This window comes from Limanda limanda, chromosome 12 (genome assembly GCF_963576545.1).
Source record: "Limanda limanda chromosome 12, fLimLim1.1, whole genome shotgun sequence".
NCBI lineage: Eukaryota > Metazoa > Chordata > Actinopteri > Pleuronectiformes > Pleuronectidae > Limanda > Limanda limanda.
The window spans coordinates 9,468,027-9,484,729 of NC_083647.1; the positions used below are offsets into that span (position 1 = coordinate 9,468,027).

The 16,703-nt window shown below is 41.1% G+C and overlaps 1 protein-coding gene across 3 annotated transcripts in view; it reads right to left on the reverse strand.

The window, feature by feature from the left end:
- Positions 1-16,703, reverse strand: part of ralgapa2 (Ral GTPase activating protein catalytic subunit alpha 2) — a 102,445-nt gene that overhangs the window by 44,343 nt on the left and 41,399 nt on the right. For 2 of the 3 annotated variants that reach the window (XM_061083344.1, XM_061083345.1), the window contains exons 15-28: positions 16,465-16,702; positions 15,549-15,728; positions 12,694-12,816; positions 11,028-11,113; positions 10,837-10,927; positions 10,452-10,625; positions 9,624-9,803; positions 8,731-8,924; positions 8,334-8,432; positions 7,734-7,889; positions 4,103-4,231; positions 3,148-3,276; positions 2,452-2,510; positions 2,261-2,369 (exon numbers count right to left, since the gene is read on the reverse strand). In XM_061083344.1, the coding sequence (XP_060939327.1) occupies positions 2,261-2,369; positions 2,452-2,510; positions 3,148-3,276; positions 4,103-4,231; positions 7,734-7,889; positions 8,334-8,432; positions 8,731-8,924; positions 9,624-9,803; positions 10,452-10,625; positions 10,837-10,927; positions 11,028-11,113; positions 12,694-12,816; positions 15,549-15,728; positions 16,465-16,702 (1,947 nt within the window). The remainder of the gene's footprint in view (positions 1-2,260; positions 2,370-2,451; positions 2,511-3,147; positions 3,277-4,102; positions 4,232-7,733; positions 7,890-8,333; positions 8,433-8,730; positions 8,925-9,623; positions 9,804-10,451; positions 10,626-10,836; positions 10,928-11,027; positions 11,114-12,693; positions 12,817-15,548; positions 15,729-16,464; position 16,703) is intronic. The other variant, XM_061083346.1, reaches the window with a different exon arrangement.

Sequence of the window (16,703 nt, forward strand, 5' to 3'; positions counted from 1 at the left end):
ACCCAAACACAACGAGTGTATAAAGATGGATGACAGTTCCCCAAAAGTGAAGCCAAAGCATCTTGATCACCCCCTGCTGGCTAGCACTAGTATAGCTCATAAACCCAGCCTCCATGTTAGTTGACGGGATATTGGCCAAAATATAAAGTCAAAGTATAAGTTCAATAAATTTTTCTCAATGATGGTTTCTCTCATATTAGGTAGTTTTCATAAGTGCACACTTTTCTGTCGAGTTAAGACTTAATTTAAAAATTATTTAAAACTGAGACTGATTTAAAACTGTTTTAGGGAGCCCTCACTACCAAGCTCCAAATAATGCCATAAAGGCAAGATTGCCATGTCGTATCTGGGATATTTTGGCTTCATTTCCGTATACTGGGAGGATATGGAGATATGTTTGTCCTTGTTTAAATTCAGTCTATGGGAAGAACCCAAACCCAGATATGTTTTAAATCATGTTCTTTAACATGGTGAGAGGTATGCGTTCTCCGAGTGCCCTTATAGATATTGAGATCTGTTCTTGCCGATTCCAAAATCAAACAACAAACCTAAGAAGAAAATCAATTCATTTTGATCTGTTGATTTCAATGAACCACATCTCTGCTTGTAGGCCAACCATTTATACCCATACTATACATAACCCATAAACAAGTGCAAAATATCATAACAAAGCATGACAAATATAAATTATATGCTTGTCTCCAACTTGGTAACTGCATAAATTTACACAAAATAAATAATATAGGAGGCTCTTGCACTAGGAACAATCTGTCAGCTCAGATACAGTCAAAACAGAAACTGGAACCTTGAAACTTTAATACGCACAAAAGGCTCAATGGTGATCAATTATCAGTTAATTAACAAATTCAGATACAAATTAATTCAAGACAAATGTAAAATATGTATAAAATGGATACAAATACTGAGGTATGTTTGTTATGCTGACTACCCACTGAAACAAATGAAAAAAATTAATGACTCATGTGGATGCTGGCAGCCAGGACAAATCAACAAGCAAGTTCCAAAGTGGACACAAATGACATGAATACAAAGTGCCTTGACTTGTGTGATGTGTTCACGAAACCGACAATTTATTATTCTTAGTTCCCAGAATTCGGAGTAATTACCTTTATCTTTCACACATGCACGAGAGTAACAAGAGTAATTTGGTAGGATCTTTTATTCGATATTTTCCCCCCGTGAATTTAGGTCACCGTAATACCAAAATCCTAAAAAGCGAGAGGGAAATTGCTGGTCGAGATGGGGAGGAAAAGTTTAAGCGTAGACTGTGATGAAATTCTGGGTAATTTACTTTAAATTTAGCTTTTCACTTACTGTGTAGATAATCAGCATAATTTCATTTCCACTTCAAACCATGCCTCATTTTCTTCAGACTCATCGGAGTAAAGAATTGAGGTAGTGACAATTTTCTTTCAAATGTTGATTTCTTCAGTGATTTGAAATTCTTTGTGGGGAAATAGAATTTTCCATTTCTTCCAGCTGAATGCCTCTCAACATGTAACAAGGGCAGACAATGTGGGGAGTGCAGAAATGGCCAAACACAAAAAGGGGCCCTGAGAGTTCAGCACCTGCTTTTAGAAAAGAGACTCTCAGTGCCACTCTTCCCCCTAGATCCCCCACCCAGCATATACCCTCTATTTTGGAGCTGGCTGTGTCTGTGTGTCAAGTTGTACAGGGGAGTGATTACTGCTCCATTAGAGAAAGGGGGGTGCTGCTCGAGCAGGAAGCTGGGAGATGTAGCTGCTTAAATTGGCCCACATCCACTGAGAGCAAGCCGCCTGGAAATTACGCCACCGCCCCAAACCCTTTTCCATGAGAAAAAGATATAAAAAAAAAACCAAAACACTGGTTTTCGCCACTGGTTCTCTGCATCTCTTCACTCAGGGAGAAAAAGAGGGCTCTTCCAAAATATACCCACGAGCCACATCACGGAATAAGTTTTATTCTTGTACTTTTCCTCGGCTTGCAAAGTAGACATTGTTTTGCAGGCCTCTCATGCAATCAGCTGTCATATTTGTTGTAGCCAAACACTGTGGGGCTTTCAATGGTGAAACAAAAAAAGACTGATAACATCCAGCATTGCTCACTCTATTTTTAAAAGATGGTCAACACAACCCATGATGGAAGTATTATAGATGTGTACTATTATAGATATGTTCCTATCCTACTGTACACATAAGGTATCAAACTGTACATTATATGATGTGAGGAAGCGTCCCTGCCTTAGACGGTCACTGACCTTTAGTGTTACTGCCAAGACGTTGATGGCGTCTTTAACTTGCTGGTGGATGTTCTTTTGCGTCAGTTCTTCACAAACCCACAGGCCCAGACTGCACACAGCGATGCACCTGAACGACAGAGGCAGCGTTGATCTAAATATAAGTGGTTTTTGGTACAAAAATATGAACAACTGATATTGCTGTAACGTACCTGGCCCCTTCACAGTGTTCCTTTGTTGCTGTTTCCAGCAGGATATTGACCAGGTAATCCTAAAATGACAAAGACAACGTGTCCAAAACCATCAATGTAACTATGGAGGAAATAGTTTGCGATATCATGGTACACAGTGGTTAAGTTCTTGGAGGTTAGTTGTACTGTTTCAATTTGGTGGGCACTGCAGTAGCATAAGGTGCTAGTCCTCTGGCCATTATTAGCAACTGCTATCATCCAATGGCGGCAAATTGCATGGTTTTACAAAAAACAGATTTTTTTTGTCATCAACATCTGTCACTGGATTTATTTACATATGATTGTAATGGTCTTACATACTGAAACTTTGTTCAGATTTGTTTTTAATTATTTAATTAACCTCTTTGAACCTGCATTAGTGGATATTTTCATTGTAAAACAAAAAATGTCTTTAGCAAGATAAACTTCTTAAATGTTAAATTTGCACATTTAATATGGTGTTATGTGGTACTGTATATTTCTTTTTTGATCATACATGAATAATTTAAATATCAAACTTGGTGAAATTATATGATCATTTTCAGCACATCTTTTCAATACAATGGTTATACTGATAACTATTATCTCTATAAGAGTGATACAAAATGTCTGAGTGTAACATATGTTTAGACTCTGTAACAATGCAGTATGCAGAAGGCAGCACATGGCAACCTTTACCTTGATATCCTCATTGCCTACAAGGATTTCTTCAGAGCCAGGCACATGTTGCAGCACAGGAATCTGCAGGTACAGGTTGGGGAAACACACGAGAGAGCCCAGGACTGTTTGAGCCTCCATCCTTGGAGCCTGGTAGAAAGGAGAGAAGAAAAAGAAAACATGCGATCAGTAATTCCCTAAAGCTGCATGAAAACATCCCACTTCCAGCAACAGAAAGCACGCCGTCCAGGGAAAAAGGATTGGAAAGATCCAGCAGGAATTCATTTTTTCTTTCTTCATGATTCTGCAGATGTTGTGCAGAATCTCTTGACATATGGAAGGCGGTGGACAACAAAATGATTAATTAAATGCACGACGGATGCATCTCAGACCAGATTGTACACGTTATTGCATATGATGAGTTGCTATACAAGTAATGAGTCCATGCTGGGAGATATGGAAATATCTGGCAACCAAAACATATAGAAATGTACTTGAAGTAATTTTTGTTAAAATACCTATAGAGTGTCAACATTAATCTGCCTATGTTTAGGTTTTAGCTGTGTGTTAAAACAGTGGTTCTTGTTGGTCTGCCAGCATGATCTCTCCTCGTTGGTCCAAATAAGTACAACACTTAAAAATTAAAAATTAAAATTTTAAACACAACTAACAGTTTTATCAAAACATTACTATTTAGACTGAATAATCACATCCGTTTGTTTATTCTGCAAACAACTTTTCTTTACGGCTGCACAATTTTAATTCAAATATTTAGATTGTGAAATAAACAAATCTAGCTAGCAAATGTGGAAGGACAATCATAAAAAACAAAAATACTTTACATTTTCTTTCAAGTCGTAGTACAGATTAGACAACAAGAAAAAAATGTCCTCACTTAAAAAAATTGCACAACTACTTTTTAGAGTGGACAGTTTCATTCACTTATTAAGTGTCAGTGTAAAGAGTGTGTTGGTACCTCTGGGGAAACGGAGCTGAGGACGCAGGCGGCAGCAGTGATGAAATCTCCAATTAGCATGGTGAAGCCCGGTAGGCCGAGGTAAAAGAATCGGGGGGAGCAGGAGCAGATGATGGTGTTCAAAACATCCTGATGACAAACACACACGGACACACAAGCCATTCAAGTTTACTGTGTGACTCGACTTGATAAAAGGAATAAACCAACACCTACCATTCTCAAAAACGGAATATCTTAGCACTTCTCCAGTACCTTTATGGCTACATGGGGTTTTTGCATTTAAGTATGGGAGAGTAGGAAGAGATACATAAAACATTAAAGGACCAACATGTGAGAGACATGGCAGGGAGAAAGCTTTTTTTTCCCCAACAACAGGTAAGCTGAGTATGTTAAGTGTGTTGAGGAGGGTGAGGCACTCAACATTACATGTCACCAAAGTACAGAAAATAAACGGACCGGGGAAGAAAGACGGGAGAGAGCGACAGCGAGAGAGGCAGCAGATGGATAAGAGGGAGAACAAAAGACCTCAACTTTCATGAGTCACATGTAAATACACACGCGCAAACCTGTAATTAAAGCCAGAGACGAGGTATTGTTTCGCCGAGGTACAGGCGGCTCAGTGGCAGATGGGTGCTCTTTCAACATTGACATATGCTGTACTGCAGAGGGCTTTGCACAAACTGCTGAAGTATGTACACTGTCATACCAAGCTAGGCGAGAGCGTAAAAGGCTTTTAACAGTTTTTCCATTCTATACTTAGATAGTAATGCTGCAGCAGAGAGGTTAATTTGACAAACAAACACATACACACACATAAAGGTATGAGAATTCATCATTCGGCCAGGCAGAGAGATTGATCTCTCTCTTATCGGAGACATACGTGTGCATATTTGTGTACAAAGGCAAGGTCCAGGCTAGAAACACCTGCCTTCATGGCCATAAACCTGTGTAAATCGGACAGTTCAAACACCAGCCTGTTTCTGGCTGAACTGAAAGGGCACCTTAGCAAACATGCAGGCATACGCTTTTCTCTCCTGGTCGCACACTTGCACAGTACCCCCCGTCTATCTGTGACATTACTCCCCAGAGGCTTTGGTAAATTGGAAACTCAGGTGAACAAAAGAAAAGCAGAATAAACACGCAGAGGCAATAAACAGGAAGTCTAACCAACAGTACGCACCACATGAGGAAAATTGGTGGGGAGAGCTTTAGGATTGAGGGCCCATTTTACCCTCATTTTGCTGGTAATTGACCTCTGAAGCATAATGCGTGGTGCAGTCAGAGGTAATTAGCATGTACCAAACTGTTGCGTGATTGCCTGAAAAGGGCATTTTAGCGAAATCAAATGTAGAATGCAAAGTGTTTTTTTTTCCTAGTTTATGTGTGTGTGTGTGAGTGTGTGTATAGAAATGGGTATTCAGCTCTGCATGTGGCTATGTGCTGGCAGCAGCATGGTCCCCATGTCAACAAAAGTTGTATTAACTCAACTCTGAACAGAGCCACCTCAGGCCTTTTCATTGGGTCTAATCTCCACCTGACGGGCCGCGGGGTGACGGGGTTCACGTTGGCTTTATGTCACTCCACACTGAAGTTACTGAAGGTCACTGTGGAAAAAAAGGGGGGGTTCCTCTCACAAGCAGTAAGGAAGGTGCATAACTATAAGGGTGCAAAGGTTTAATCAGCAGCATGTTTGTGGCTCAGGGGTCATCTGTCACATTTTAATCTGGCTCTGTTTTTATGGTGCCAACACAAAGTAGGTGAAGAAGCAGGTAGATCGGTTGAAAAAAAACTTGCATCTCGAATTTAAAACTTCAACAAAATTCAACAAACACGATTAAAGGTTCAGAAACAACTTATCAACCCTACCTTTAATTAGATTAGCAAGATTAACAGTTACATGTGTATTTGCACGAGTGATTTACTCTTTAACAGATGCAAAATAAAGGTGCAATTAAAGCTATGTGGGTTTATACTTCACAAAATGTGCTGTTGACCTCTGAAGTCCAGAGTGTGGACCTATTAGGTAGATTACTGCTATTGTGTTTCGCCATGCCTTCATGAGGCCAGTGACCAGAGAATTACAAACAATCAGGACAATAGCCCTGACCTTGGCACTCTGTCAGTTGGAAGGAGAATTCTGTCATTTGCTTTGGAGCGGAGTTGATTAGAATTGTGAGGATATAGAATGGGATTACCTAGTACAGAACCCAAACCTGTAAATTTAGAGATTATTTGGGATAAAAATATACAGAAAATAATTTATTTCATAAGATTTGTTCGGAGATTAGATATCCCCGTTGGCAAACCCAAAATTTAAAAAAAGACACCACTTACCAATAAAAGAATAATATAACTGAATTTTTATGGAAAAATTATTTGGAAAAATATTTTAGGCAGAGGATGGACATATTGATCAATATACACCCCTCAATTTATGCTGGGGGGGGGGACTAAACTTAAACCCCCCCAAAAATGATATCACATTATATAATTTGCAGACCAGTCAATGACATCTTTAGTTATGTAGGATGATTTGGTAAAATAGTGTATACAAAAAGAGATTAAAGGAATATGAGGCATTTGAAAAAGTGCATGTTTTTTCCTTTTTGGAGGTGGGGGTTGCGGGTGCAGGCAGAGAGGAAGGAGGAGGGGTGTAGTAAGAGCCACTTTCTTATGGTAAGCAGGCGTGCGGCTGTCCTCCATTGTGTGGCGTGAGGACTCTTTTCTCCGGCCAATTTGAGCATGCTTCAGTGGCCAGCCTGGCTCTGGCCCCCTGACGCATTATACAGAGCCACAACAAAAGCTGGAGAATGTCGCTACGTCCCTCCGTGTGCCCCCCCCCCCTCATTGCTTTACTCTACACTACGTTCCCCAGCCTCCCCTCCCGCTCCTTCACACACACACGCAGACGCACACACTCACACTCAAACACACACACAGGCAGGCCAGCCCAGCCCACTCTGGGCCCCTGGCCGACATGTCAGTCTAACGGAGCGCGACAGACGTCAATCCTTAATTAATCACGTATACTCGGCAGGGGCTCCAAACATTATTTAACGACATGGAAAACATTCTAACAAGCTTGTCGCACTGCCAAGGTGCAATAGAAACCCAATCAGGGGGCACGCACGCACGCACGCACGAACACGCGAGCACACACACACTTTTATCCATGTCCTTTGTTTTGGGGTACTCCATTCATCTCCACTCAGCTCCGTCTGAAAGGAATGGAGCGAGGCCAGATTTAAATATGAGGAAAGGTGTGGCTAGAGGAGGTGGAAGATGCCAAAACAATGAAGAATTCTTCATCACCACTGATTGGCAGCCAGTTTTCAAAACAGCTTCAATAATCAAGAACTGTGGCACAACTACATGACCCTGAGTTGAGTCCCGAAATACCTCTGATTGGGTTTAGATACTTACTGATAAATCAAGTGGTTGCCTGAGTCATAATAACACAACAATTCACATAGTAAAAAATGAATGGCAAATTAGCAACTACAAATATCCGTTTTCCAGTTTTCATAAATGGCCTGTGTACAGGTGTAGAGTGCGTTTGACTGGTGCGCCATCTAGTGCTGAACAGAAGAACAACAGGATACTTTACTGAGGTGCCACCTGCTGTCTGTACCTGGTCGTCGCTGGAGAAGCCCTTGTGTATGATGTAGTAGAGGTGCACCAAGAAATCACTGTTGGGGAGCACATCCTGGTGTCTGGTCATCATCTCACAGATCAGCTTGTAGGCCTGCAGCTTGCCTGCCTTGTATTCTGCAGGCAGCATGGTGGCCTGTCGAGGAGAGAGAGATGCAAAGGTCGGTTTTTATTATGAAGAGTTGAAAACTTCAACATGTTCAACAACTTCTGGATGTTAATATATTTAATCTATTCTTGTACACTTTTAAATTCCTCCTTGGAAACTAGTGCAAGCAATGAGGATTCAGGGGGCAGATCCAGCGATTTCTTTCACACTTACAATTCAAAATGTTTACCCACATTTTCGTTAATTGAGATAAATTCACAGATGTATTTTGGGAGACTGATGAAATAATTATAATTAGAAAACATAATTCAAATGTGGTTTTATGTGGGAACTTGTATTGTTGACTGTTCTTGGAGGAATGCCCTCTACTAAGTGTTATTATAGATGTATTTATTTTTTTGCTGGAATGTGATAATTAGATATCGCTATTTCCTTTGTTTGAGGGACAGTGTCTGTTACTGCTGCTCATACCCTGAAGAGCCATGAGGCAAGCATTCGCAGAGGAGGGATGAAGGCAGGTTGGGGTGGAGAAGACTGGTTGTCCACACTGATGCCAAGGTTGTCCCGGATCTGCAAGAACACATTTAACCTCAGTCAGTGAACACAACCTTTGGGTACAAGGAAATACAGGATTGATTATCACGTGTAGGTGTCAGTATGACATGTATTTCCTTTTAAGTTATTCCCTTTCTGTTATTTTGGGGAATCCTCTGTCTTTGAACATTGTTAAAAGTGCTATGCAAATAAAATGTATGACTAATAGACTTTTCATGGAGGCCTCTGACAATGGCAACAGCATCTTTTTAAGGGTAAGCAGTTTAACCCGAATTGAGATGAATTGCTTCATATGATTTCCTCTACACATTACCTTGGCCAGCTTGTGCCAGAGCTCAAAGAGATATGAGAAGACCTTGGCGTGGATTTTTGGGCAGCGGATACTGTTGACATCTCCCAGGATGCCCAATATCCTCCTCCAAAGGACAAAGGCTGAATCAGCATGCCAACCAGTCAGGGTCCCACCAGCGATGATGCTGACGTCATCAGCCAGACACTCACTGCTGTCTGCAGGGTCGGAGAGAGGGTTGAGGTTTTTTGAGTTGCAAAATAAATTGTTCTGTAAAACGTGTAGCTGCCAGAACCTAATACAAAGTGAAGGAATTTCATTTTATCGTGGATATAGGATTCAGTTAACAAATGCAGAACGCATTTAGAAGTTTGAGACTTGTTTGCAACACATAAAATATTAATTAAATCTCAGAGCCATACTGTTTTTGTCAGAGCAGTTGTTGACCAAATCCATATTTCTCTTTTCCCAAATGCATCCGAGTACTACACTCTTTGTTAAAGCACTGAAACACTTTTGGGAAACAGGCTAAAGTCACATGCATCAGCCCAAAAGACTTTGTAGGAGGACAGTGCCACCTAGTGGGAAGAAGAAAGATGGGGAGGACAGGAAGTGAAGGCCTGAGGAGGACACACATAAATGGAAAATGTATGAGGCAGAACACTGGTTGGTGGTTTTTGCTCTTCCAGCAGAACATTTACACTAAAATTTGAAGGAATTCATGAATAATTCCAAGGGAGAAAGTAATTCAGTATACTTAATAAAGTGACTGTGATCTGCAAAATGGGAGAATGGAAAAAAGAAAATATGGAAAAGGAAGAAAAGATTAGGCTGAAGAAAATATATGGAACATGGAAAATCAATGGTAAATGAGGAATATGTAGTCTATGTGATGAGTAGCAGCTAGGGAGCAGTACCCAAGTGGTGTGGCATGTGTAAGACAGACTGATGCATGGTGTCTTCCAGAGGGCAGTCCCGAGGGCACTCTGTGTGCACCAGCAGGGCTGGAGAGGCGGGGGGGTTCTGAGGGTAGTGGTAGTGGTTGTGGTGGTGGTAGGACGGGGGTGCGGAGTGGGGAGGGAGGGCACACTCAGGACCTAAAAAAACGACAAGGGAAAAGGGGTAAAATCGGGTTTTGAGGAAAGGAGCACAGGGACAAAGGAGGAGTGACGACTTCATGATGGTCACAGTGTGGGACAACACAAACAAAAGGTCACATACAAGGGTGTGAGGGGCAGAGGGACAACTTGGCAGGAATCAGGAATGATGTAGGAGAGAGAGAGAGAGGGGGTAGACTCAAACCTGTAGTTTTTCAAATAAGAATATCGAAAACTACGAACATAAACATTACTGTTGGGTTTTAATCAATCTCTATACCACATGTCCCTTCCCCGTTGAGAGAATTCAAACACAAGCTGTCCACAGCTTTAAAAAATGAAATGTCTGAAAGAAGCACTGAAGTGCACACTGACAAGCAGGTGGAGATTCCTTACCGGGTCACTTTGAGGGTTATTGGAGGTAACACAACCTCAGATGGATGTGCTTAACGTGCACTGTGAAATGCAGCGCTTTTTTTAAGATGGCAATCTGTCCTTAATGGATAAAATAATTTACCTGCCACTGAAAACCAAATGAACTTGGCCAGCTTTTGCACCCTGAAAGGAGTCTGAAGATCTTATTAAGCATGTACATTATTATATATTCACAGGGAAGAAAAATCTAGTTTAGCTGCTTTGTTTCATTACCTGCTAGAGCCTCATTGTGGCTGAGCAGCAGGCTCCCCTGGCTCTGGGGGTCAGTCGTCACATCCATGTGGGCGGACTGTGTGGACTGAGTGTCAGCCTCCTCGTCGAAGGCCTGCCAGGTAACCTCGGCTTCATTGAGGTAGCCGTTGGACGTCTCGCTGCTTATACTCTCACCTAGGGAGGGTGAGTGATGGAAACGGATAAAGGACACAATAGGTTAATACAGAGAATTAGATGGCTGTGTGAGGAAAACTAAGTAAAAACAGTGGGCTTTGATTGATATGTTTGATTTTAATGATTTACTTCAAATATTAACAGCCCACACAGTTACACAGATATCCAAAAGATTGATTTTTAAGACATAATTGTTGATGTAATCTCTAACTTTTCTCTCTGAGCTTGGGCATTGTGTAGTTAGTCTGTCCCTCGGCGTTGCACTCTGTCTCAGCCGTACTGCTGCTCTGTCGGATGAGGATCTAGGAACACAGAAATATGTATAAATGAGATTATACTTGTATGGATTAAAATCTTCCATTCATTTTACATAATACTCTTGTAGAAGATGATTCTTCTCACCATTGGTGGCTCACTGCTTTCTTTCCTGCCCTCAGACGTCCTGCTATCTGAGCAAGAGGAAGTTGGGGAGTACTCTCTCTTCTGGGCTGAAATGCAACATGAGATGTTGTTAATACGCAAAGGGAACATATTCAAATCATTCATTTCTAGGCTTTATATCTTTAAAAGTATGGACAGGCAACAATTGCTTTTTAAGGTTTAATTATTAACATCACTCCAGGGACAACAGATACAAATTAGGGTTCTATTCTAATGATCTAAGCCAGGGGTGTCCAAACCACGGCCCGCGGGCCATCTGCGGCCCACCATCCATTTTAAATTGGCCCGCCTCAAAATTAAAAAAAAAATAAAATAATTTTTTTTTTTTTTAAACTAACAATTTAGTATCACTTAAATGGCACTTACTTATAGCATTTGTAGTTTTGCTCTATTTTTGAAGAAATTGTACTTTCTTGATACTTGTTGTTCTGGGTTTGTACTCTCGGGTACCCTTGAATGCACTTATTATAAGTAGCTTTGGATAAAAGCGTCAGCTAAATGTAATGTAATGGACTATGGCCCACTGTATTGTACTTCTCAGTTAACGCCGTTATGCCCCCCTCGCTCCAGGGCAGGGGGGCGTGGCAGCGTGAGTGGCCCAGACCTTCGTATTTTTTTCTGTATGTGGCCCTCGGGATAAAAAGTTTGGACACCCCTGATCTAAGCATTCAGCGCAAATGCGTTCAGAAACTGTTGAATCCACTTTTCCCAGTTGATAAAGAAGATGTTCTGCCAGTCACACAGTTAAAAGGCAAGTTCTTTATCAATCAGGTTTTTTTTTTGTGCATAGCATGCAACAAACCAATCAGAAGGCTATCTGCAGTCCCTTTAAATGCCAGGTGAACAATAGCCGATTGCCATTTTAAGTGGAGATATTCCAGGTAGTAAGATATTTCTGCATAAGAAACTGTTTCACTTCATGACCATCTGTGTGTGTAACAAGTAGTGTATGTCTGCTGTCCCATGTTACTTCAGATTGTAACCTCACAATAAAAAGGAAGCACTGTGTTGGTCAAAAGTAAAAGAAAGTAGAATGCCCCCATCTAATTTTAAGACCAGCATGGTCATGTGCGCTCAGATGGGTGCAAGAGCATTTCCTTTTTAAACTACATGGGTCCTGGATGGGAAAATTACTTACTGCCTCAGTGATAAACTAGCTAAGACCTCTGTGTTACATAGGACAATTCGTCTTAAAGGCTGGACCAAGCTCAGTTATTTGTTTATGTGTTTGATACATATAATTTAGCGCTAATAAAAACGGTCTCTCGTCACCTTATGAAAAAGAAGTAGATATTATTTTTGTTATCATTATATCTTATCTTTAAAATGTAGGGTTGCTTATCCATGAAAGGGTTGCCTCAGATTCCATCACTATGGCCGAGACACCTGTAATATCTCATTCAATGTCTACAAAAAGTTTCCATAACGGGTTAAATATAGACTGATTTATTGCTATTGTATTGGATAGCATCTAATCAAAATAGGGTTATTAATAAACTGGCCACTCAATTGGCAAATTAATTTCCCTTTTCACTTTTACCTGATTGATAGCATGTAGTTTAGATAAAGCATCTTAATACAGGCCTGCTGATTGGCAGAGGGTGTCATTTCTTTACAGATGACTCACCTGGTAGAGTTTCAGACAGCTGCTGGGTGATGTCCGAGGTGCTGCTGCTACGTGGCAGAGGGCTTTCCCTTCCTCCCAGCTCCTCCTCTCCCCCACATTCTGACAGCTGACATTCCTCAACATCTGGATCAGGATGAAAAAGGACACACAGATAAACCAGGGCCACAAGACCATGAATACAAAAGCTGAAATCTTACGATGGATTTGCAGTCACTGTACAGATGAAGATTTGATGCATTCATGAAGATATGAGGGAGAATCTGGTACATGCACACATGCAGTGGTGATGCAGACATGTAAACTGTAATTCCACACAAACCAGGATGGCCCCAAGACACAGTTACATTTTAAAATATGTCCAACTCCCAAGACTGCTGTTAAAATCAATAACCCACTGCTCTAGATACAGGAACAACAGACAGACAGACAAACTGGCAAATAATGACAGACAGTGAAAGGTGAATGGAGAGACACACACAGACACACAAACACATGCAGCTCCCACAATGCACTTTACCTGAGAGTCTGTGAGAACAAGCAGAGTTACCAGAAGAGATACCAGGCAAGAAAGAGCTCACAGTGTGGAGCAGCATAGGAACACTTTTAGTAGTGGGAATAGCCTCGCATAGATGAACACAGTTGCTGATGGACTGGCTTCGCTTAGCTTGCATCAGGGAAAGAGAAAAGAGGAGAAAGGGAGAGACAGTGGAAATAGAAGAGAGGTAAAAAGGAGAAGAGAGAGTTCAGTGACAGCTAAAGGTACAGAATGCTACAAAGCTGCTTCCATCGATAAATACATTTATGAGCTGGAGAGCAGAGTTAATAAAGCAAAGAGGAGCCAGGTAGTGACATCAATACATCAGTGAAATCTGAATATATAAGAGAAATTACACAAGAAAATTAAACTATAATGCAATTTTTTTAAATCCCAAAGAAGATCTACAACAGGGAGAGAAGAGACTGTTGCCAAGCTCAGATTGAAGCAACAGAAATGAGTTTCATACTGACAATTTTTGAAATATGAATAATATACACAATAGATAATCAGATGTTTAACTTTTGCATATTACATTAACTGACATACTTGAAAATTGTTCATTAAATTTACTTTTGTAAAAAACATATCACAATTTAAAATAAGTGGGACATCTGCCAGCTGAAAACAAAACAACTTGATAGCACTGTCTTGTAAGCTATATTTAGGAGACACATCTCCTAAATGAATTAAAACATTCACATTCCCGTTGACACAGCCATAATGTTATGTTTGGGGACATACAGGCCAATATCAAACTTAAATTGTAAATTGTTTTAGCCAGCTCTAATTTGGATTAAAAAAATGTATTGATTCCTAGAGATACTCCCAAAAAAACATAATTAAAATAAATAAATAAAACGATAAATAGTGAGGTACGATATCAGCCAAGACGTTCTTATGATTAAAAGGCTAAAACCCCTGATGAGGCCAAGGTACAATTGAAGATTATTATTATTATTTTCATTTTTACCCCAGAGTTGGTTCCACTGGGTCTCTTGTTTTATAGAAGAATCATTAGTCCCATCATGAAATACCAGCCTCTTCTCAATTATCAAGACAAGATCTCAGCACAATATTATTTTGGATTTGCATGAATAAGTACAACCAAGTTTTCACAGTTGTCAATGCGGAGGCATTGTCATTGTGTCTGGATGGCACTTCAGGGTTAATCTCAAAGAGAGCAATGGAAAAGGGCAGTTCTATTCTCTGCTTTCATCACACTCTAATTATGCCCTTTAGTGAGAGAGAGAGATACATCGTCTCTGCTACAGCCCGCACTGCTTCCTATTTATGCATATTAATGAGCATTAATTACACTCTTAATGAAACTATCAAAAACTGCCATGCAATTGATGTGTGGGCCTTCTCTTGAGGAGTGAGGAGGAGGGCTGTCAGCTCTTTGAAGATCAATGTGGGTGAAATCCAATTAGGCTAAAGAAAGGGAAGGGAATTTGAAGGCCTAGTGTTTAATGTCCATCTTTGCTTACAAGCGGATGCATATAAACAGAGTAACAAAAGGTGCATAAACACGCACGTGAGACACATAATAGATGTGTCAGTGCATGTGTGTGTGTTTGTGTGAGTGAGAGAGAGAGACACACAAAATCCCTTCTAAGACTTCATCCTTCAGGCACAAATACATCTCCTCCTCACTCAACAAGCTCGTCATTTCAGGACGTTGCTGGTAATTGGAGAGGCGGAAGGGGAAGGAAAAGAAAAAGGGAGCGTCTCTGTCTTTTATCCTCCACATTAAGATTCTGTCGAGACAAAATTAAGACAACCAGAACAAGCACCGAAGCTAGTTACCGCTTTCCAGCTCAACTTATAATCAGCCTGCCACGTTCTCATCAGATAAGGGCTGTCTGCAGCCTCTGCAGTGAGCTAAGGACAATAAGTGTCCAAAACGGGCCGGTGACATGCCGTGGAGGAATCGAACTGACATGGAAACATGTTGACGTTGGCCAGTGACATATGAAGGAAACAATGGGGGCCATCTGCTGGTCTCTTTGTCCCCGGTGTTGGGCCTTTCAACGACACCTGGGCTTGTGCACACATGGACGTGTCTGAAGGCTTTCACACACCGTAATATGTTTGATTAACCTGTGGTCGGATGTATTGCTCCAGAAGGTTATCAGTATTGTGTTGTAAGCCCGCACAAAGCCGGAAAATTAGTATAGCGTGGACACAGAATAGTATATGCATCTTGAAGATTATATAAAAGCAACCCCTTTGTATTTGACTTCTACCTGCTTTGAAGGATTAGTAATATACAGCCCAACGCAACAACACTGTTATCAATAGTGTTACAAGAACCTACCAGAGGCTTTCTGACGGACGTTGTTTCGGGCATTCTCCACGCCAGGAGCTCCTGACGTGGTGGCAGAGCGAATCCTCATGGGCTCTTGAACCGCAGGCCTGCCCTGCTCCCCGTGGTTCCTCCAGCTCAGTGAGAAGGAGCGTGCCACTACTGCGCCCTTCTGGGAGTCATGGATCACTCCTGACGTACAAAGAACAATATATGTTGAGTACTGAGTGTATATCTTCTATTAATAAGCTATTGTATATTTGGATTTAGCAGTATCAAATTCTACTAACACGCGAGACAGTCCTCTGTGGCTTTAACCAACACCCAATTTATAATAACTCTGTATTTTTCACTTTAAAAAACATGTTCAACATTATCTAGCATGAAGTGTGGTTATTGAACTAGCATAAGCATGAGCTGGAAGGGAGTTGGGCAGTTAATATGTCACAGCTCAAAAAAACTTGACGCAACTTACTAGAAAAAAAAAGTATTCAGCATTTCTACCTCCAACAGAAGTTATGTTTACATGTGTTTGTCTCTTATTTATCAGGATTACACACAAAAACTTCAGGACCACAAGGATCCATGTGTTCTACTAAGTGTCATTCTAGTTTAATGATTAATGACAGAATGAATCAATGAGTCAAAGATCAAATTGAATCCAGTAAAGAAGTAACACCATATATATGTTTTGGTTACTCTTCATTAGTCTTATTCTGTAGAACAGCGTTGTTAATTTCCACTTTTTTCATGTTTGCATTGTTTTCAAACTCTGAGTCAGTGATCATTTTTTAAAGTAAAACAAACAAATACATCCAACTATCATAAAGTTAAATTCAGAAACTGGTAAGGTGACAAGAATAAGCTTTCAAACTGTTGAACACGTTTTCTCCCAAATCCCCCCCCCCCCCACTTCTCCCCCCCTCACCGCGTCCTCTCTGCTTTTTCTCCTTCTGTTCACTGAGTTTGTCCAGAGGCAGGCTGCCCATGTCCAGGCCGTAGACGGTGCGTGCCAGCACAGCCGTCAGCGAGTCCATGATGCTGGCCCACTCTGTCACCAGCTCCTCCCAGCAGGTAAGAGAGGACAGCACTGCCAGCAGCTCGTCCCATAGCTCCCGGGAGATAAATACGCACAGGTTGGCTCGCACCCACGCCACGATGATGGTC